This window comes from Rhipicephalus sanguineus, chromosome 10, assembly GCF_013339695.2.
Source record: "Rhipicephalus sanguineus isolate Rsan-2018 chromosome 10, BIME_Rsan_1.4, whole genome shotgun sequence".
NCBI classification, from domain to species: Eukaryota; Metazoa; Arthropoda; class Arachnida; order Ixodida; family Ixodidae; genus Rhipicephalus; species Rhipicephalus sanguineus.
Window position 1 is genome coordinate 2,864,554 of NC_051185.1, and position 23,437 is coordinate 2,887,990.

The window sequence follows — 23,437 nt, forward strand, 5'->3', positions numbered from 1 at the left end:
TCGCTGGCCCCACGGATAGAGGAGAGTGATGTACGTATTCCTGTGGTGGTGTTCATTGGGGGGGGGGGGGGGGGGGGGAGGGCTGTTGCTGTGGATTTCACAGCTTGCGTCGTTGTGTTTTTGCGAGTGAATTGCTTTCTGAATAAAAGCTTTTGGGTAGCCGTTCTTGGCGAGTTTCCTGAATATATCGCGCTTTTGTTGTTTTACTTTCTTCAGGTTGTGTGCTGCAGTGCGTTCCGGCTCTTCGCATTAATATCTTAACTACTGATGTATTGCGGATATTCGGGAGGTCTGAAGTGAACTGAAAATATCGACTTGTGTAGATGTGTTAGCACAGTTTTATTTTCAGGTTACGAGAACATCCAGAAACGACAGGGAGTCTTCTGTTTCAAAGGTTAACGGAATACTCGTTCGAAAAATTTAGATGAGAGGATAATTATGATTATGATCTCCTGACGCTCGAGTGACAGTCGTTGAGACGTATCTGAGAAAGATTTTTGTCTGCGGTTGCAATGAATTAAGAGCTTGTTCCTCGATGTGTTTCATTGTTATATTTGCGATGGCGACAGACGTGGGCACAGGGTTCCAAATATTGAAAGATTTATGAGAAAGTTTACATATTTAGCAAACTTAATGCATTGTGATAAGGCAAGAAAAAGAATATTCGCACCATATGCATCCGGAAGGGCCGAAGTGCTTTTCTCTCTCCCTCTCTTTCTTTCGTTTTGAAGGATCGATAGTCACCTTGACTCGGTCCTGCCAATTTGAATCATGTTAGGCCCCCTTTGCACGTCAAAAGTGGCGCTAATTGGTAAGACCTTAAATATAAAGGGCATTTTCGTCGAATGAGTGCCTTCATTCTCATTTTGTGTTTTGTAGAACCCATCTATGATGAAAAAAGAGTGTTTGTCGGCAATGAGAGCGTACATTATTGACTATTTAAAGGGGGAAAAAAAGGTGCTCCGTGACGGACACAATTCGTGTTCACTATAATATGAAGGATTAAGAGAAAGTGTTATGACTGGCAGTCGGTGGCGACGCGCTGACCATGAGAATAGACGGGCGATGCGTTCTCACACTGCTAGAACGAGTTTCGTTTCCATAGCGAGTAAGGCATTGAATGTGCATGAAAACGCTTGTTATTTCTACAAAATCTGTTTTATGACGTAGAATTTCAAAAAGTTGCACATTCGAGGCAAAACCAACATATATTTGTTGCGCAACTTGGTCGTCGCGCCATTTGTGCCATTAAACCAAGCCATGTGACACCGACAATTCAATGGTATTAAGCACTTGATATCTTAATCTCTAATTGCATTAGAAGCGTCCCAGTGAACCAAGTATAATTTGCATGTGTGCAGGTGTGAACCGGATAATAACGTTATAAAATGTAAACAACACTGCGAACTCCTGTTCTGGACATATATGTAGCACTGCGTACACACCTGGATGGGTTGCTATACGTAACACTTTTTGATGTCACATGCACTGTGCACCGACGTCTGTGGCTAAGTCACGCGGCGCATTATCATTGTACACGGCCCCTTTTAGACTTCCCCCGAGAATCAAATAAATTGCAGCTTGTTTCGAAGATTCCGAAATATCTCCTTGCTCTATTGCAGTAATCAGAGGGGGCAAGAGAAGAAGAGGGGTCAAACTGACGACCCGTGAAAGCATCTTCTCTTTATTCGTCCAAAACTGCTTCACTGGAAGTGAACACAAAGTCACAGAACTTGCGGTTTGCGCTCTCTCTGTTTAGGAGTAGCTGAGTGAATACAACACATTTCTAGAGTAAATAAGGGAAATTAGACCTGAAACCACCTCTTGAATTGAAATGGCAACGTCAACAAGGCCCCCTGAACGTGTACGTTGGATTCCCGGTGGCAATGACCGTGAAGCAGTTACGGAGGGGGGGGGGGGGGGTCAGGTCGGCCTCAGGAGGCGGGGTTACAACTCCCCCCCCCCCCCCCCCCCCACGTCGGTGTGCCACTGCTGTGTCAGTTTCACTGGGTGCTAGTGAAGCGGCGTGAGAGTGATTGCCAACGTCTCATGTTCAAGAAAGAAAAAAAATGTGACGGTCACTGAGACGTGAATAAACTTCTCGTTATTGATCGTGAAGATCCGTGCAGTCGTTATCATAATCAGTCACCATGTCAAAGTAGGACTCGAAAAAACACGCGTAGCCAGTCACGAGATGGACATCTCAACGTGTTGTTTTTTCTTTTTTCCGAGTGCGTTTCGCTGTCAGCGTGTCTGCGACTGTGAAATATTGGTTATACTGACTACACGACCTTTGAGCTAGATAACGCTGTGAGTGCCTCACTTAAAATCAATACAGCTCCGTTTAATCTGCTTACCACCGCGAACAAAAATACCAGTCGAGTGCCTAGCGTGCCCGTGTCCCGCGCTGCTATGCTTGCCAGCCAAGTTAGTTTCCGCGAGAGGTGATTTGAAGTTGCCGCGCCCAGGGGGCGTTGCGGGCGGGCGAGCGAGCGGCGGAAGAAGGGTTCGCCGGAAAGAAGAAAAGCGCCGCAATGGCATTTCGCCGTATGAGAAAAGCCTTACCGGATAGTCCGAACTGCTGACCGATGGCTTCCCACATGGCCTCTTTCATGGCGACGTTCTTGAAGTCCGGCTCGTTGCGGTCATAAAGGAAGCGGTGCTGCTGCACGGCCTCCACGAACTCCTCAACGGGGAACGCATCGTCCCTGCGGCGGCGTCGGCGTCGAGCTTCGTCGCCTGTCGTTGATGCTACTGCACGTTGCTGCTGCTGCTGCTGCTGCGGCACTAGAATTAGCGGAGCAGGCGTTGGCGATTGCGTCACGAGAGCGATCATGTTGCGAACTGTAGTTGCGGCGCACGGCTTGCCGCCGGGTGCAGGACGAGTCTCCGGCGGGCTTACGGCGGGCACGTCGCCGCGGTGCGTCACGTGACCGGTCGGTCGAAGCGCGGCTTGCGGCCGTTCGCTGCGGCGACGCGGTGTGTGGCGCCGTGCGTTGCCCTCGTCCGGTGAGTTTTCGCTTCACCAACACACGTGGCAGTGACGTTAGCTGTTAAATGCGGAGCATTTATTTTTGCGAAACAAAGACATTTTGAGCGTATCTATCCAGCGGACTACGCCCTAATGCTCGCGCGGCCGTTTCATTGACTTGACATATACCTAAATTGCCATGGCATAACAAGAGCGTATGAAGAGCATTAACGACAGGTGGTAACATGAAAATCATGTCACGTACGTCGTGATACACATCACACAGTTTTCGTGCTCTCGCGGCGCTTCCATTAACTCTTAAACTGAGATTTGCATGATGTGACATTGCATGACCAACATGAACTGTAGATCATGACTTGCATATCACGTACATCATGGCGATGACCACCGTGACGTGACGTAAGTCATGCGGCCGTTTCATTACCTTGCTGTATATTAAAATGTGCATCAAGTGACGTGCGTTTCATTACCTTGCTGTACATTAAAATGTGCATCAAATGACGTGCGTGTATGACGGACATAAACGAGAGGTGACGACATGAATATTCGTGATATCCATGTCGTCTGCATCGCAACATGAATTACACAAATGACATGATGCAAACATTGTCAAGCTGGCGCTGTCGTTTCATTAGCATGGTATATTCCAGAAATAGGGTGTGAGATATCTCCAACCAAAATTGGTCGGAGATTTGGTTGCAGTTATCTCACACTCCACTTCACTAATAAAGCCCGACCAGACAGGCAGCGCTATCAAGATGTTTACCTTTCTATCTACCAGAATACAATGCATTATTATTATTATTATTATTATTATTATTATTATTATTATTATTATTATTATTATTATTATGGGCGTAGCCAGAATTTTTTTCGGGGGGAGGGCGGGGAGGGGTTCAACAATACTTTATGTATCTTCGTGCGTGCGTTTTTATGTGTGCTTGTATATATACGCAAGCAAAATTGAAAATTTTCGGGGGGTTTTGAGCACCCCCCCCCCTTGGCTACGCCCCTGATTATTATTATTATATACAAATACGGCCCTCAGTTTCTCAGAATTAGCAAGAGGGAGTACAGATGTTCAACACATTGAACAAATACAATTCAACAAAATACATGATAACGCAATTCTTTTTTTAATTGCTCAGCACCGAGTGTGTGCCATCAAGTACGCTCCATAACTTCCACCGGAAAAAAGGAAAACTTAAAATAATGAAGAATAGACCTGAAGCTAGGGCATAATATTCAGGGGATCAAATCGTCGATTGCGGCCTACAGAAGCTGCAACAATAGAAACGGGCGCCAGAGCACTCGAGCAGCTGCGAACTATCGGATGCAGGAGGATGACACGATCACAAGTGCGCCGATGTTCGAGAGGCTGCAACGACCAAAAATGAACCTTTTCTTTTTTTCTTTTTAGCAGATTCTAACATATAGCTATGTCGTTTGTGGTGAGGTGACCAAACGACAGACGCATATTCATGTATGGTCCTATAGTACGCTGACGGTTTGCAGTCTTTTGTCGAGTTGCTTAATGTGCGTCGGAGATAGCAATGTTTTCGAAGAGTCTTATTACACATTATTTCGACGTGCCAGTGCCATCTTAAATTTGTTGTTAGAGTTACACCGATCATAAGCTGCGCGGGGTTTCCCTTCAGGGGGGGGGGGGGCGAAATTTCATCGCAGCGCCCGCCCCCAACCTGTTACGTCAAAGTATAGGGCAGACTTTGACCCCCCCCCCCCTCCCTCCCCCGTACGCACGCCTATGACACCGATGTACTTAGTCTCCGTAACTAGAACACTGCACAGACCGTGATTCTCGGCCTGGGCCGTTGAAGTTGTGGGAATCGAGCGCGCCCTTCCCTTTGGCGCCTCGTTCCCCAGCTAGCGCGCGTGTTGGCCCCGCGCGGCTCGAGCGCCGGGAAACGCCGTTAATCGGCAGTATGGCGACCACGGCGGCGGCGCCAGGCCCTTTGTCTGGTGCGAGCCATGCGTCAGCTTCCGGGCGCGCGGGCACGCGTCCGGGCATGCCTCGACATGCTCGCATGCTCACGCCCCCAAACTAGCTTACGTCACTGCGCAACGCCTGTCCTCATTGGCCGCCAGTGACAACCCCCTTCCCCCTTGAGCTCGCTTCTGTCTGGCGCGGGCTTGCCCGCGTGAGATGCTCTCTGGCTAGCACGAGAGGTTGACGCGCTGCTCTAGCAGGCGGCTTCTCGTTCGTGTGCTCGACTGCTGCCCTTTGTGTGATAGTCGTAGCGCCGCTGGCAAGCGTACTCGATCGGTCTTGCGGAGTTCCCTTTACGGCCTGCAAGCCCGTGACTGTCGTACTGTGCTGCATCTTGGGTTAATAAACCCGTGTTGTTTGTTGACATCCTGCCTCGAGTGCCTTTTCTGCGCCGTGCCGGAGTCGACGAACCCGGCCGTAGCGTCTGTGTTCGCTGCGGCAGTAGAGAACGTCGCGTCCCTTCACGGTCGCCTCGTAGGATAAGCTTTGTGCTAAACCTATCTCCACAAAGTTTACCCGAACCCGACCCGGTGACTCAAAGCGAGACCCGGGCCCGGCCCGAACCCGTGAAAAAATTTCACCTACCCGGCCCGCGGCGCGGCCCGACTGGGGCCCGAGCCAATCATCTAGGTGGTGGTGCCCGAACACGGAATCGACAGCAAGGCGTTTTAAGTAGCAAATATATGTTTTGTTGGCGCATGCTACGCGAGGAAGTATGCTTTAGTCTACGGTAATTCCTTGTACAAAAGGGCCTCACTGTGGTAACAGTTGACCGGACATACTGCGATGGACGGTTATTCGTGCGCCCTTTTGGATATGTAGCACCTGTCTTCAGGATAGCACCTGGTCACAGCAAGTGAAATAGAGGAAGAAAGCCAAATTTATTATTTTCGTTGTAAATACGCTAACCTAAATAAAAATTATGACCGTGCACCACGTGTACGTCTCGAAATACGTGTATCAACAGACGAAAGGAAGAAGAAAAAAAAAAAAGACTATTTGCGATAGCATTCTTTCCGTATATCACACACCTCTTGGTTGTTACGCTGCTAAGAATTGTAACCATGGTATACCAACACGCCCAGAGTGAGAGAAAAAGAAATGTTTTAATGAAGAGCTGGTCATTTCTTGACATGTTATTGTGCGAAAAGTCATTGTCAAGGGATTCCGGCTGTAATGCGCTGTTGCGTCAGTTTCTCGCACGAAGTCTGCCTTGCCAATTGTGAAGGCGTTGTTCTCAGACACCGGACGTCTCGCGGACCTCGGCAGAAAGCTCGTCCCTTCGCTTCGCTTGTTCCCGAATGTCGTCTTCAATGAAAACTCCTCTTTGAGGGCTTCTCCTTTCAGCAGTGTATGGCATGTACGGTTTGTGTACTGTTCTCTTTTTTTTTTCATATTATAATGATGTATGCCTTGCTAACGATGTTGTAGCGGTACAATGTCTCGATTGGACTACGCGGGTAGGTAGGACTGGCAGGAGGTGGACGAAGAGATTATCCATATATTTTCTGGGTTCGATCGGTCCAATTTGGTAATAAAGGCGTGAATAAGTTTCCCGGCGCTTACTTATTGTATGCACATATGGTTCGTGGTAAAGGGATATCACGCGGCACGGAATTCGAAACTGTCTTTTTGCAAGCCAGATTTTTCGTCAAGCAAATGTACTTTGCCCCCACACATTATTTAACAAAGCTGTTGCGGCAGTATCATGTAGCTCTCGCATCATGTAGCGGAACATGATGAAAGCTCGGACGCTAACAGTGTGGACACACAAATCAGGCTTTACATGACCATGTCGCGACACATGATCACTGGGAGCTGTGACGGAGGCACGGAAAAAGTCACAGTTTCGCCGCAAAGCCGAAGCAGTGAATGCGATAGCAACAAATTACAAAGCCGCAAGAAGAACACCAGGCAGCTCGATACTTGCAGCACGCCCACCAACCGCAAACGACTCACGAAATGCATGCGCACAGGATGGCCATGAACTAACAACGGTAACAGCTCGACAACTGCAGCACGCTGCACTGCTCAAACACAACGAAGGACGCTCGAAAAGAACGCAAAGGTATACAGGACGAGCGCGAACTAACAACTGTCCCAGTTCTTATTCGTGTTTGAGCGGCGCGCTACAGCGCAACGCTCTTAGATAAGGCCCGAACACACGTACGCGTTGCAGCGCGTCAACGCGTGACTTTTTGACGCGGCGACGCGCCTCTCCCTATCCGCCTCGTGCGCTGCTGCTTTCAGTGGTACTGGTGGCGCCACCAACGGCGGACGGTGGCGATAGGTGGATCTGCGCGGCTCAGAGAAGCCGTGGGTAAAGCGCCTGTTACTCTCCGTTTTTCTATTCATGTTTCATTCTGGTTTGATATTTGTACTGCCGACGCTGCTCCACTAGACAACCATGCCGTCTGTTACGTCCATTGTTCTATATTATTTGTTTCAAAATGACAGGCCCGTTTTTTAATGCGTGCGCGCGATGCACTGCGTACGTTTCTTACGTGCATGTGTCCAAGTTGTTTGCGTGATCTGTTAACACAGATGAAATAAAAATTGTTGCAGTACAAAACAGCATTCTTGTTTTATTGAACACCCCAAACAGTACAACAATGACTATTACGGCTGTATGCCTGCTTAAGAAACGCACAAAAGACACGCGATTTTATCTTCGCCCAACACTCGTAGCACTCAACTAGGCCAAGAAAACCAAAATCTAACTTGCTGAACGTTTTAACAGCCGTCACACAGCTGCATAATAATGCGTGAAAGTACTGTAGCAAATGACCAACAAACATTCACACAGCGTTTTTTTTTTTTGTTCACAGACCGTATTAACATATGAGAAAGTAATAACTGCATTGCAATCACATATTTCGGAATATCTAATCACTTTCACCACTGAAGCCACAATCCTCTAACACATGCGCTTTAAATTGAGCATGGTATTACTCAGACTTATACAGGAAATGCGCACGCGTGGCATTACTCAGATTTATATAGGAAATGCGCACGCGTGCAATGTATCTCGTATGCTAGATTCTCCTTTGGTACGTGCAGCTCAAAATAAAATGCGATTCTAGAAGTAATGTTCGTGGGGTAGCGAGCATATAGCAGAACAACTACTTACAGCTTCACTTACCTTTGCCAAAACGGTATTCCAATTGCAATTCAATATTAACCGACGCAACAACGATAACAACACGCCTGTTGCACACAGGCGTACCAGGTTGACGCTCGAGGCCAAGCGCGGTATTTTAAGTGTAGCACAATCGTGCGCGTACAGTACGCTAGAATATTCTGGCACAATGTCGTCAAGCTTGCAGTCACTTCAGCGGTTCCCACGATGTAGCACCAGTTGACGTCCTCGCGTCATCAAACTTCTACGACGCCGAGAACTACGCACACAGCTGACTTGGAAAAACGCGGTCTTGCAGGAGGCCATCTTGTCCCGCAACCAACGGACAAAAGTACACAACTGAGGCGTCTGAAACATTGCCGTTGATGAGATGGCAGCTGAACGAAATCAGGGCTCGTCGTCCGACGTGTGGCCACCGCCTTAACACAATATTAACGTTGCAACGTTCAAGGAAGACGCGACGAGCCCAGCCGGTCTTGTCGGGTACGCTACATGGATGGATGGATGGATGTATACGGCTGTGCCCTTTAGATCGGGCGGCGGCTCACGCCACCTAGCCACAAAGTTAAGTACTATCACTATGTATTGAAGGATTGAATTCACTCGTGCCTTGATTGTAGCCACCAATCGGTTAGCCTCCTCCTGGTTATTTCCAGGGCCGTACCCAGGAATTTTTTTCGGGGGGGGTTTGCGTGTAGAACGGCTGCCATTTTTTAAGATTTATACTGGCTTATTTTCGTGAATAAAACAAGTACATCGCTTACTTGTAATAATTCGATGGTACTTTTCAATTATTTGTACCCAAATAAAGAAATTGGTATGTCAACCTCAAATTCTGGTTAAAGCAAGAAATAAGTTTGGACAATAGCACCACCAAAGCCGGGGACACCGCGACCAACGGCTCCTGATGAAGTAACACAATGTAACCGCGGTACAAAAACGGTATGTATGTGTTACAAGCTGCCACTCTAGCGTCGCCAGCGCGAAGTCGGTGACGGGAATGGCAGCAGGTTAGGTCGTTCCGTACGTAAGCAGAGACAGTGAAGAGATCAGAGACGTGTGAGGGGAGGCGAACCAGAATGTGTAGGTGCCATGCCACTCACCTTCCTTGGGCATTGCCCAGTGGTAAAGGCGTCACTTTGCCCAGCGTTGACTGTAGAACAAAGGTCACTTGGAGTTGCACTGCGGCCACCATCATTTCCCGGCGGCGCATGGGTGTCCTGCTTGTGTTCGTTCTCAGGTGATTCATATAAACCGGTGCATTCTTCTGAGTCGCTAGAGAAGTTCGGACGCGCTTGGCTTTCCACCAGTGCTGAGGAGGGCGAAGTTTTATTCTTCGAAGGAGGCGGTTCTTCTCCGTCCGCTTCATCGGTTCGAACTTTCTTGAAGTAAGACGCAAGACTCCTATGCTTCGTTGTTGCAGAGTGTCTTTTCATTTTGCTGCCGCAATCCTGTGCACGCACACAGAAGTGGCCAGTGGCTCCAAAAAGACGTTTGCGACTGCTTCGACTGCCTGGCGTGAACGGCGGGCGATGTTTTCTTCCTCTCTTATCCACTTTACAGTGGCTAGAATGTAGAAGTGTGATGAACGCGCCGGCTCCCGCGTGGCGCATGTGTTTTCTGAACGCCGCTACAGCTGGTGTGCATGCAGGCCCATTATTGTACTCCAGCTGCAGCAAACTGGATTAACGCTACTTAAAGACCTTTCACAGAAGACTCCATGGGCACTGCATACTCCCCTTAATATACGTGAACCCCCAAGAATGCACTGCCGAGACATTTGCACTCCCGTGGTACAGTCCAGAAAGGAGGTGTTGCTCCATTCCTGTGAAAAAGTCACCTTTTCACAGACGGCTCCCTGGGTGCCTGCATAATTCTCTCTGGGCTGCGCTAATTAAATAGCCGTGACCCCCCAAAAATGCACTTTGTAGGCTGTGACGTCAGCCTCTGTACTCCCGCGCACAGCCCAGCTTGGCGGCGTTTTTTCTCTCCTGTGAAAGTTGACCGCTGGTGCCGGATTGTGTGCCGGCTGTATCCTCGCTTTGTGCGCTTTGTAGGGAGGTGCATATACCTTCTGTGTACAGAAGAGGTAGATTTCCTTGCGTGTGGTTAAGGTTGTTCGAAGTTGCTCGGATATGCCAGTCTTTCAGTAGATGTCATCTTCGATGATTCGTTTCGGTGGCGAGGACTACAGTTTGAGAAAAGTTTACCCTGCAGCCTGCGTCCTCGGAATGCGCCGCTGAGTTTTTCCGCTTAGGGGTTTCGTTCCCTGGCAAATTTGCGCACGTCGTGTTGGTGTTGCCGTTGCTGTCGAACTGTTTACCTTCACAGAAGGAGATGCGCTTTTCGTAGGAACCCAAAGCCGACACGTGCGGTCCGCACAGATGGATAACTTCTCCAGCGGCAATGGACAAGGAAAGCATCTGGAATCGATAAAGGAGCTGCTACGGGGTGAAAGACGAAAAAAAAAAAAAAAGACTCGAAGGAACACGAGGGCAAAGTGCAAAGCTGTACAAATAGGGCAGGTGCGCGTGCGGGGGAGGGAGCGCTGAGGTGTTCTGGTAAAAGGGTAGGTTTGAAGAAAGGAAGAAGAGGGAAGCAATGCCAGGAAAGTTGCAGTGTAACTTTGGCAGCTGGTGGTCGCTGTGAAGGCGTGTAAATATTTTAGTATCACCCGAAAAGTTAAAGCATCAAAAAAATTTCGGGGGGGGTCAGAACCCCCTCAACCCCCCCCTAGTTACGGGCCTGGTTATTTCTACTCGTTTAAAGTCTATTTTGCCTTCACTGTCCCTAAACCCCAATGCTTTGAAATATTCCGCGCCATTATCTTGGACTGTAGGGTGAAGCCCTTTACAGAACATTATCAAATGTTCAGCCGTTTCCTCCTCCTCTCCACACGCACTACATAACGTGTCTATGCCTTCGTATTTGGCTCGGTACGTCTTGGTCCGCAATACTCCCGTCCTGGCCTCAAACAGCAGAGAACTACCCCGAGAATTATCGTAGATCTTTTCTTTTGCAATTTCCTGCTTGAAAGTTCGGTAGGTCTCCAGTGATGATTTCGTAAGCATCCCCATTTTCCACATGTCCCTCTCTGCTTCCTTCACCTTCTTCTTAACCGATGTTTCCTTTTGGCTTGGTATTCTGCTGTTGTCTAAATACTTGCGTGACAATTTTCGAGTTCGCTTCCTCCATTTAGTATCAACATTCTTCATGTACAAGTAGCTGAAAACTTTCCTAGCCCAACGCTCCTCTCCCATTTTTCTCAATCGCTCCTCAACACAGCACAGTGCACAGCGCGCGCTCTCACGGCCACCGAAAGAAATAAAAGAAAGTGGAGAGAGGAGTTAGCTTGGAGCATGGCCAGTCGGTGGAAGCAAGAGGACGTGTTGCGTCGTCGGTGTGGCGGATTGTCGAGAGATGGCGCTAGTTTGTTTTTGCGCAACGAAATCGCAAACTTGATTCAAAATGCATGGGATCCTATGGGGGGTTGGGAGAGGGCACATCTTCCTTTCTCCTCGCTAGTCACCAGGGGAGCCGAGCGGTGGCGCCACCATACCGATGCACGAGGCGGATGGAGAGGGAGGGCGCGCAGCTTCGCGTAGAAGCGCGCCCTCTCTCCCCATAGGGAGAGGGCGCGACGCCGCGTCAAAAAGTCACGCGTTGACGCGCTGCAACGCGTACGTGTGTTCGGGCCTTTAGGCAGTTTTCGAATAGCGTACGCTAAGTTAGCGTTGGCGTTTGCGGCCCGCTATTTCCGTCAGTTAACGGCAGCCCGCAAGCGGTTAGCGTACGACGCATGTAGAGTTGCGCGAAAGGCCAACGCAAAGCTTTGCGTACGCTATTCGAAAACTGCCTATTTTTTCTTTTCTTGAAAACTGCGGCGCGTGGAGTGGCCCCTCCGCGTCTCCTGCCGCGCAGTGGCGTTCGACGCATAGTTTACCCGGCGTTCCACATCGCGTGTGGGTACAGAAATGAGCCACTTTCTAGTGCGCGTCTCAAGGGCAATTTTCAAACAGAAGCAAAATCTATCATCAATTGCTTTAATGCGCACCCTGCAGGCAATCTCCTGGGTGATACTACACACGCGGAAGCACCTCCTAGATGTGGATATCGCAAGCGTTAAATGGTGTAAATAAACAGCTCACCGTTATTATTCCGCAGCAGAGGCGCAGCCAGAATTTTTTTTCGGGGGGGTTCAACCATACTTTATGTATGTTCGTGCGTGCATATGTATGTGCGCGTGTACATATACGCAAGAAAAATTGCAAAAATTTGGGGGGGGGGTTTGAACCCCCCTTGGCTACGCCCCTGTTCCGCAGATATTTAGGTGGCGCGTGGCCGAGTTGTTTAAAGCGGCGAGCGAGGGGTCGCAGTTACGAATCTGGGTTTTTCTTCGGATTTATTTTTCTTTGTTGGTTTTGTTTATATATACATACATATACATATCCGGGGCATGACGGCGACGGCAAAAATCAGCCCAGAGTGTCCATATAATCGCAATAAAAGAATGTCTTTATGGTGATTCTGTGTAACGAGACTCCGCGCAGACCTTTCGTTTTAGTGGAACTTTGGAGAACGTTGCCCCGCTCTGGGGTCGCTCTTCCGATCTAAATTTATTGTATTACATTTATTACTGTGATTACAAAATAACATTTAGGATATCATAGCGAACAGAATTAATAAAGTACAAAATAGTGAGATGTTGACTCTATAAGCGCCTGCTGGCCTATTTACTTTTAGCTCGCCGCTTTCAGATAAATCAAGCAGCCCCATGCGCAGGGAGCAAAACAAGTTGTCCCTCATAAAACTTGTCCAAATAGCTTACCCCACACAAAAAAAAGCGTTTTTTTTTTTCGAGATAAAATGTGTGGAGCATATATGTATGCACAACGTATGTGGAACAAACATAGGAACTGAGTAAAGTCAAAGCCCGGCCCGAGCCCGAGCAGGCCACCTCAAACCCGGGCCCGATCCTAAGCCCGGAGATAAATGTCTGGGCCCGGCCCGGGCCCGCCGTGAAAACTACATTACCCGGACGGGTTTTTGCGTAGGCCTGAGCCCGTATGTTCTATCCGTAACTCATGTTAGACTGACACTGTCATGCCGTGTCGATGGAACGATGCGTCCCAACATAAAACGTAACGACTGTTTATTAACGAAGTAGCAGCAGCGGGGCGAACATACCGACGCTGCGCTCAGTCGGGTAGCGACGGAATGATAACTTCCGAGCTTGGCAGCTTGGTTTTAAAGCCACCGTCGATGACGTAAGCCTCCGGTGACGCTGCGGTGCCGCTGTCTCTTATCGAAGACGTGGTGTAGCATGCAGCCGTGTCACGCCGGGCTAGCGAATGACGAGGCGGAGGCTGCGTCGGTTTGTGCGCAGTGTGTCGCCACACATGTAAAATCAAGGGGCTGTTTCTTGTTTGAAAAAGTCGTTCCTGCAGTCATGTGCCAGGTTTCACTCCAGTTACAAAACAATGAAAAAACATTATTCAGCGCAACCTGAGCGTTAGAGATAGTTATAGATGACACGGTCGTCTGCATACATTCCAAGTTTAACTGGAGTGTCGCCGATAATTTCTGCTATGTCATTTATGTGAATAATGAACAAAGGCGGTCCCAGCACCGAGCCTTACCCGCCGTGGTGGTCTAGTGGTTATGGTGCTCGACTGCTGACCCTAAAGCAGCGGGATCGAATCCCGGCTGCGGCGGCTGCATTTTCGATGGAGGCGAAAAAGCTTATTTGAGGCCCGTGTACTTATTTAGGTGCACGTTAAAGAACCTCGGGTGGTCGAAATTTCCCGAGCTTTCCATTAAAACAAAAGACGAGACTCTCAGGATAATTTTTCTGACAAACAACACTCAGACGATATTCTGCGAAATTCGGAAGGCTCCCACGTGATCAAAAATATTTTTCTCTCCGAAATATTCTAGCAATTCACTGTTTTCAATGCAAGAAACCGGCACTATTTTTTTCCGAATACATTTAAGATGACATGCTGGCCATGTATACAGCGGCGGTCAAAATACTACGGACCACGGGAGCGCATGGCAGACAGCACCGAGGCGCCTTCTCACGGCTGCTTGCGAAGCTCTAGAGCACGCATTGCGCACGCGCATCCTTGTTTACCTGCCGGCCTGCTCGTTCACTCGCTTCAAGTGCGCGCGCGCCGGAAAGCCAGAGAAATCGCAAGGTGCCGCATCTGCAGTCGCCGCGGAACCACCGAGCGATGATATCGTGACGCAAATACGCAAATTGTACTGGCAGTGCTCGGTGCGCGCCGCACTGTACGCTTTGTTCCCAGACGCTCCGCGGCGTGAAAAATACGCTTTGCATCAGTTTGTCTCAAATCTACATGTGTGATAAGATTACCCAGAAGCTTTCATTCGCGGAACTCATCCATGCTGCAATTTTTTTGTGGTGCTCGGTGCAACTATCATGCGCCCGTTCATATGCACTATGAAAGAAAAAACTCGGCATCGACCGGTTTGTAGCACAAACCTGCAAGAAAAACCCACGTGGGTTAAAAAATGAAGAAGAAAAATCTTGAAAGCTGACGAAAAATTTGTCCAGACCAGGACTAAGTTTTCGCCAAGTAGAAAAATTTTCTTTTAGGCAAATCGCTCGGAGCTTCCGCGGCGACTGCAGAAGCGGCACCTTGCACTTTCTCTGGCGTTCTGGTGCGCGCACTTCAAGCGAACGAACGAGCAGGCCGGCAGGTAAACAAGGATGCGCGTGCGCAGTGCGCGCTCTAGAGCTTCGCAAGCAGCCATGAGAAGGCGCCTTCGTGCTCTCTGCTACGCGCTCCCGTGGTCCGTAAAACTTTGACCGCCACTGTACGTCGACGTCGAACACAAGACGTGGGACGCCATCCTTCCGTACGTGACCTTCGCGTGACCTTCGTGACCTTCGCGTACTACACGGCCGTAGAAGAAACGACGCAGATGACGCCATACAAGTTGGCCTACGGACGGAGCCCGGCAACGACGCTGATGATGAGGTGTCAATTGACACCTCATCATCTGATGGTACTTAAAGGGACACTAAAGGCAAATATTAAGTCGACGTTGATTGTCGAAATAGCGGTCCAGAAACCTCGTAGTGCTACTTTTATGCCAAGGAAGTGCTTATTTTGAAATAAAATCACGTTTTAGTGGTCCGCATCGCGTTAGCGCACTTCAAATCACCCACCTGAAATCCGACTTTCATACGTCACTGCTGCCGTGCCCAATGTTGCCCACCTTTACTGCGCGGCCGCCGACACTAGTAGCAGCAAAGCGAAAGTAGCGGGTCCCACAGCAGCAACAACGGCCATCGAAGCCATCGAAGCTTGCCGCAATCGCCGCAATGGATGTGGACGGAGAACTTGACAACGAGACATTGGCTCGCGACGCTGGGCTCCAATTCAGCGACTTGAGCCCCGATGAACGCGGTATGCTACTGAGGGCTCGTATATAGTGCCAGTGTCGTTGCATGCGGCATTTTGTCGAACTTTCTGTCAGAGCGACTTTCACGAGCGCGCAAAACACACCCGGCAGTACGCGATCCCGAAACTGAGACGCGACCGCGTGAGCGAAGCAGGGCCAGCAGGGCGCTGGGCGAAGCGCATTTCGGCGAAAACGGAACCTTTGAACCACGCGCGCCGTTCCCCATGGCAACGCCACAGAGGTTCTTTTTTTCATTAATCAAACGGAAACGAAGAAGCAGCATTTGATTACGTCTTTTGATGCACGGAAGTTTCTTTTTTTATTGCTGCTAGTTTGATTACTAGTGATTGTAGGCAGACTCTCATACGTCATCGGGATCACTTCAAAAATGTCTTACTCATGGCGCTCATCATGTGATACATTTAGCTTAATTTCTCGGTAAGTAGGGCACTGCTGTTGATAATATTGCCGTTTTAGAAGTTGTCATACATTGAGCTTTCACTCTGACATAAATTATTTTCCTTTGGTGTCCCTTTAAGTACCATCAGCTTTAGAAAAGTTCAAAACAGTTGTGATATCAAGTCTTTGTGGAACTCTAACTTCAATAGCTTCGTGGCCATTAGAATGGAAACTTGAGTATATAGCGTTCATCCTTGGTTGAAGCTGCGCACCCAGGACAGGACAGGAGGCGCTAAATTTTATTAGGACGAGCTTCATGGTCAGCTAAATCTTCGATGACTTCACATTTTACCCCATTCGATAAGAGTTGCTGGCTTACAATATGCGGTCTAACACTGATTCTTCGCACAATCCACAAGTTGAGTTAACCCAAATGAAAAGCCAGGGAAGCGCGCCCTGTCACGGCCAGTCGGGGTAAGCAGTTAACGCACGGGAGATTGAAATCCCCAGCTAACAATAATCTACAATCGTACAACTTATTACTGACAAGGTAATCGTTAATAGCAGAAAAAATATCGTCGGATACCTTGAATGTGTGTTTTGCACCAAATAGTTTCTGCTCCCGGGAGTTCAGGTAATAAAGAAAATTCATTGCTTCTTTTAATGAAAACTGTCACACCACCTCGCCTCTTTCCGAAGTAGTGCATAACAAGAAAGTAAAATTTCGCCGTCATTAAGAGAATAATTCAACAAGTCTCAGTAAGGCAAACAATTGATGGGTTGTGGCAGCATTCCGCTAAACAGTTGAGAGCTTCAAATTTCTTTAGTATACTCCCCGCACTTACATTGAGGACAATCATGTTCTGATCACGTCAATCAGCATTCGCCGAAGCAGGACAGGACGAAACTGAGTTCATACCAGACGCTTGCGCATAAGCCGATTTCACAGAGGCTGACACGGCTGAAAGTGAATGCATGCATGACAAACATGCCATAGTATGTGAATGACAAGTCATGACATGAATGACATGGTTTGTCTCATTGCAAAACAATGCGGCGTATGCAGCTCCTCGCTGACTGCTTCGCGTAAAGTTGGTTCTGACAGTAGTAAGGAAAGCCGAGCTAGTTTGTACGAATGCATTGCGTAATAGCGCAAAAACACAGGGACACAGGCAAGAGAGACGACACAGGCGCTAACATTCAGACACGGCTACCAGTGGTACTACGAAGGTGGGGTTAAACAAGCCAAAGTTTGGACATACACGTAAAGGGCTCGAATAACTAGAAATGAACTGCAGTAGTAAGGAAAGCCGAGCTAGTTGGCACGAATGCATTATGGAAATGCGCAAAAAACACACGGGAACACAGGCAACAAAGACGACACAGGCGCTAGGATAACTGGGCAAGAGAGACGACTAGCGCCTGTGTTCTTGCCTGTGTCCCTGTGGGCGCTATTCCAGAATGGTTCTGACAGTGAGTGGAATTTACCGGATTTTAAACGCGAAGCATTTATTAGCGAACCTCAGGCACTTTGCCCGTATCTATCTATCTATCTATCTATCTATCTATCTATCTATCTATCTATCTATCTATCTATCTATCTATCTATCTATCTATCTATCTATCTATCTATCTATCTATCTATCTATCTATCTATCTATCTATCTATCTATCTATCTATCTATCCGCCTACGTCTGGGCATTCTCCTGTCTCCATAAATAGTAATATACCAAAATTTGCATAGCAGGGGATAAGTGTATGACGAACAAGATTCACTTGTCATGACATGAATAACGCAAAACGCCTGTCGCGTACGTCATGAAATCCTTTTCCTCAGTCATTCGTGGCACATACCCGCATACCACAGTTCATGTTATGCGGGTGTATGCCACAGGGCCACAGGTGATTCACAGTCTCAACACACAGTAACCGCGAACATACTGTCACGGGGTCGTGACGTCGACGAAGACAGCAGGCGGCGTGTCCAAGATGAAACTCATTATTTGGCCGAACTTGTGGCCGGGAAAAGGAAATTCACACTACAGCAATACACACGGTACACTGATAGCGGCGAACAGAGAGTCGGCCGTCGAAAAAACTGAACATCGCTGGGATGCGCCATCTTTTATATATCACGCATCGGACTTTCTAGCCTTATCACTGGTGGTTGCGCCATCTCTGGAAGAATCTTGACTATTCGCGTCATGTGCGCAATCTTGGTAAAGTGATCTACTACAATCGCGAAGCTTCTCGAACACTGCGGCGCGGTCAGCGTCGAGCGTTGCTAACCGTTCTTGCTGGTCAAACCCGAATACATCAAAATAAAACAAGAAGCGGGCGTGGCAATACACATTCAAACGCAAGGCAAGTGAGGGAGCTGAAGGCAGAATTCCCCTGGAAGACGCTCGACTGCCATCCACTCGTCCACGTGGTCCGCCAGAATGACACAGTGTTCTCTTCGTTGGCCTCATGCTGACCAAGTATGACGTCAGATTCACTGAGAGGCGCTTTGTGACACGCGAAGAAGCCGCCGCTAAGTGCCATGACAGCATACGGCTATACTACAGGAATGCGGACGCCGACCGCTATAAGTCACGTTGCCTCGACGCTGTGGACAACGCGTTATGTCATCCCGCACGCGATAATATAACTGGCTGTATGAACGAGCAGGTACATAGGATGACCTGGCCAAGGTGGCCAAGATGAACGCAAGCGACATGGGTGGCCTGCCGACCTCAATTTGCCTAAGCATCGGCAAGCCTACACGATCACGGCCAACATCGGCTTAAGCGACGGCCTCGTTAATGGAAACATGGGCACCTTGTGTTACATCGAGCGTGATGAATGCGGTAGCCTCTTGCGACTGTGGCTTGGATTTCCAACGTCAACGGTATTAATGAGAAGATGACGTGCAACGTGACGCCAACAGGCAGAAAAAGAGTGTTCCACACTCGCCGCCAGGGCTACGATCGGCGCTGACTAACACTCCTAGGTTTCAATGCATATATATATATACCCCATAAAGCGGACGGGAGGATAACCGCTGCCGTAGCTCAGTGGTAGAGCATCGGACGCGTTATTCGAAGGTCGCAGGTGCGGTCCCTGCCGGCGGCAAGTTATCTTTTCGTCCACTTTACTTTCTTCACATTTATATCCTAATTACTATACTCGGGGACAACTTTCTGTGGCAATGAAGGGAAAGCTACGGGGGCGGAGCGTCTGCACATGTACTGCTACGCGAAGTAGTCCGGTTTGGCGCGCGTCTCGTGACGGCGTGGAAAGTGATGGCGAGCTTTGCATTTCGACGCAAACGCTGCTTAGCGTCTAAGGTACGGGTAAAAGGCGCGACTTTTTCAAGCACGCAAAAACGCAAAGTGACAACGTACAAAGTAAAAGAAATACAAATGTCTCGCTTGTGTGCGCTGCGTTCCGCCTCAAAAAGCTACATGTAGGAAATGAAGGAGTATTTTATATATCTCACGCAGAAAATACGGGCGCAATTGTAGGACTACATTTATTAGCGGTGAGATACGTGCATTGTGGCTTTCCCTTCTTTGCCACAGAAAGTTGTCCCCGAGTATACAAATAACATCCCCTGTACCTTCCTTGGCATTATGTTTGTTAGTTCTCATTAATATTCTGTCTGACAAAGCAAAACGAGCCCTTAAAAGTCGTCTTCTTTCCTTCAGCGTCAACGATAGGCATTGTCTCAGCCAGGACGAAGCACAGCACTGCCGCACACCGTCAACAGAATTGAAATGAGTGCCGGTGGGACTGCGACCCATCTCACCCACGACATACGCCAGAAAAATATATCGCGAGGGCACAGTTTGCCGTTGCGCAAGCAAACGCCATAACTATACATAAGTCACAAAGGGCCACATAAAGCCCAGGTAGTCTTCGGATACGATAAGCGCCATCCACTTAAGTTGGTCTTCGTAGTACTATTCAGGGTTACCAGCCTCGACGGCCTATACCTCACCAACGCAAACGGTGACTTCAGGTTCCGACATGTCGCCGGCTCTGTCGACAGTCTGTCGACGACATGACCCGACTAGCAAACACGCCTCTAGACATTGTCTTGGACTGGGCTGCCACCTTCATTTGGCGCCACAACCACAACACCTCATGCTCGCTGCTCTCAACGTATAGTCTGTGCACGCGCACGTGCACGACCTGCCTGCTCGAAAAAGACTTTCTGCTCACAGAAATTGCCGTGTTAGCACTTTCTCAAACCTGGAACGACGAGCCCACTGCAATCACGGGCCTCCAATGTGTCGTCCACAGCAAGCGGCTTCACTGCAGGTGCGGCGGCACATATAAGAACACGGCGATGCGGAACGCATCCCACTTCGCCGGCCGCCAGATACCGAGAACACATAGCGACAAGGAGCGGAATCGGCGAGGCCTGCGTTGCGCACATCTACGTGAGAACTGTCAAAAACCGCTTCCACACATGTGCACGGGTTCGTGAAACGTGCATGCGTTCTCCATCATAACGGACAAGTATAAGCACTGCATATCGCCTTACCGCGCTTGGTGTTCGTAATACCAATGTTGCTTTTGGCATCGTTACGCAACTATAAACAACTGGTTATATATCACATGTGCGACTATTCGACGTACGTGTGTATTTGCGCCTGCCTTAAGCGTCATTTCATAACGTCTCGCTCAATGTAAAAAAGTTACGCCACAGTCACCTTCCCGCCGCATGCTTCGCATTACATCGATTCCCACGGTACATGGGATCTGGCGAATTTTTTCCCTCGGTCTGTTTGCAGGCCTATTTACCGAAATGCTCGAAGAATGATAATCCACGATTAATCTTAATCAGTGTTGAAGGCGTTACCGAAAAAAAGTAACTAAATACTTTACTCGTTACGCTAACAAAAAAGGAACGCGTTACCGCCCTACGCTACCTCTTTAAAAAGTAACGCATTACCGTTACAGTTACCCCAAAAAAGTAACGGACGTCACTTCTTCCGTTACTCTATCGTCAGAAATTTTATTCACCGCATTCCACTGTAGGGACCCCAAATAACAGTTTTACAAAGCTGATATTTATAATCCACACAAAACTTCTATGACAATCGACAATTTTTGCGCGAAGTACCTATTTAACGAGAACAGGTTGCAGAAATGTGTCGTACCATGGCAACAGTAGCGTAGCCAGAAATTTTTTTCGGGGGTGGGGCGGGGGTCGTTTAGCCATACTTTATGTATGGTTGTGCGTGCGTTTGTATGTGTGCCTGTACATACACATGGAAAATTGGAAGATTTCGGAAGGGGGGGGGGGTGAGGGTTGAACACCCCCCCCCCCCTCCTCCGGCAAAGCCAGTGCTTGGCAATAGTGGAGTGACCTAAAGTCGCCTGTACAGCTACATGTGATGGCTGCTAACTCTGACACATGGTAAATCCATTTTCTCAGTGTGACGTTAAACAGAAAATTAGATTTTATCATCAACGCTTTCCTTAAAAAAAACACCACAACTCTCAACAAATTTAGTTATTCTGACGATGCGCTTCTACTAACAAGACAGATGATCAAATAGTCATAAAGAAATGCTTAGTAAACGGCTAAGTCTTGGGGAAAAAATATTTGCACACATATGCATTTTTCCCCTTTAAAAGTATGTATACTTGCCTAAAAAATTGCGAGCTTCATGTGAAGGTGTTCAAGGTCAGCCTCGTTCGCTGAAAAATTGGGCAACTATAGGAACGTGTACCCGCAGTTGCCGATAGAAAGAAGCAAATTTCATTTTGAAAACAAAGTTGATAACCATCGCTAGATTATTGCAAGGAGAATATTCTATTAACTACAGCTTCTTGTAGAAATAAAACAACAGCTGCATTTCAAAGCTGTCATTGGACAGATTGCCTCTCTTCTTAGTGAATACGTCCGCACCTACACTAAATAGGCACTCGAAGGACACATTGGGTGGTACTCTTAACGGCTGATGAATAAAAATAGCACTAAAAAACGCAGGACGAGACGAAGAAGGCTACAGCACAAGCTCATGTGCTGTCCTACTTCGTCTCGTCCTGCGTACGTTTTTTCGCGCAATCCTCATTCATTCATCATGAATTACCAACTCGCCCAACAGTCTTAACGTCTGGCGGGCCGGCATGAGTACGCCGCTGCGGCAATAGAACGTCGGGGCGAGCTCAGCAATAGTGACACCTATGAAACGAGGGAATTTTGTGTAAAACTTTCCGGATAATTGAAAAAAGTAACGAGTAACCTGACACCTCACGTTACCGAAAAATGTTAACGCAAGTACGTTACCCGTTACAGTTCTTAAATAGTAACGAGTACGTTACTAAGTTACCGAAAAAAGTAACGCGTCACCGCCGACACTGATCTTAATCCATGAGTGAGGGCAGGGCCGTACCCAGGAAATTTTTTCGGGGGGTGATCGTGTGTAGAACGGCTAACTTTGGCAACTGGTGGTCGCTGTGAGGGCGTGCAAGCATTTTAGTGCCACCCGAAAAGTTAAAGCATAAAAAAAATTCGGTGGTGTCAAAACCTCCTCAACCCCCCCTTAGATACGGCCCTGAGTGAGGGGACGTCAAGGACTTGAAAAATGACAGGCCGATCAGCTGACTGTCCATTGCCTACAAGGGAATCGCTAGTATAATTATGACCACCTTAGAATTCAGCCAACCAAAGGACCAGTCAGGATCTCGTCTTCTTGGCAATAGACCATTGTAGTAGTTCGTGGGCCCTCAGACAGCCAAGTCAGGGACAAGAAAACATTTATACACAACACGAGGTAACAAATGCACACACTTTCAACGGCCAAACAACACAATTGCTGTTCCTACAAGCCCTTAGTCTCACATCTAGCTCACGCGAATAACCGGCGCGTCCTCACTGTCTAACTCGGAGTCCATCGAACACCTCTCACAGTACTGTTGACAGTGTAGGCGACGCACGCTTGCAGCAGGAGAGGACACGACGAGTCGTACACGAGGCACGAGCAGACCCTGAACTGCTCGCTCAGGAACGCATCGAAACACGCTGCACCCGACGTAGCACCAAGGCCACGCCCTCAGCAGTCGGTTGTGCCGGACCCGAGCTGACTCAGCACCATGGCCACGACTTCGGTAGCTGGTTGGGCACGGACACCCCACCTGGCACAGGATCAGCTGCTCGTCCTGGCCCGCTCGCACGCCGATCACAGGAACAGCACGCTAGGCCAAAACACTTGTTCGCCGCAGGGGAACACCAAGCTCGTCCCGGCTGGTCTGGTGGCACCAGCTCGGTCCGTCTGCTTCCTCTTTTTCTGGCTCGCTGACACGCAATCTTCTGGCTCGCTGACAACGCTCGCTGACAACGCTCGCTCAGCCCGTCGGCGTTCCGAATCTCACGCGCTTCACGTTCGTCTCGTTCCGGCACACTCATTTCGTCGTTTTTGGCTTCGTTTTAAATGCGAAGCATTTCTTAGCGAACCTCAGGCACTTTGG

At 48.6% G+C, this 23,437-nt stretch overlaps 1 protein-coding gene across 2 annotated transcripts in view; it reads right to left on the minus strand.

Annotated features, from left to right (window-relative positions):
• LOC119406252 (uncharacterized) overlaps positions 1–2,874 on the minus strand; it is a 73,268-nt gene extending 70,394 nt beyond the window's left edge. For both annotated transcript variants that reach the window (XM_037672984.2, XM_037672982.2), the window contains exon 1: positions 2,566–2,874. In XM_037672984.2, the coding sequence (XP_037528912.1) occupies positions 2,566–2,836 (271 nt within the window). In that variant the 5' untranslated portion in view covers positions 2,837–2,874. The remainder of the gene's footprint in view (positions 1–2,565) is intronic.
• Between the last annotated feature and the right edge of the window lie 20,563 nt (positions 2,875–23,437).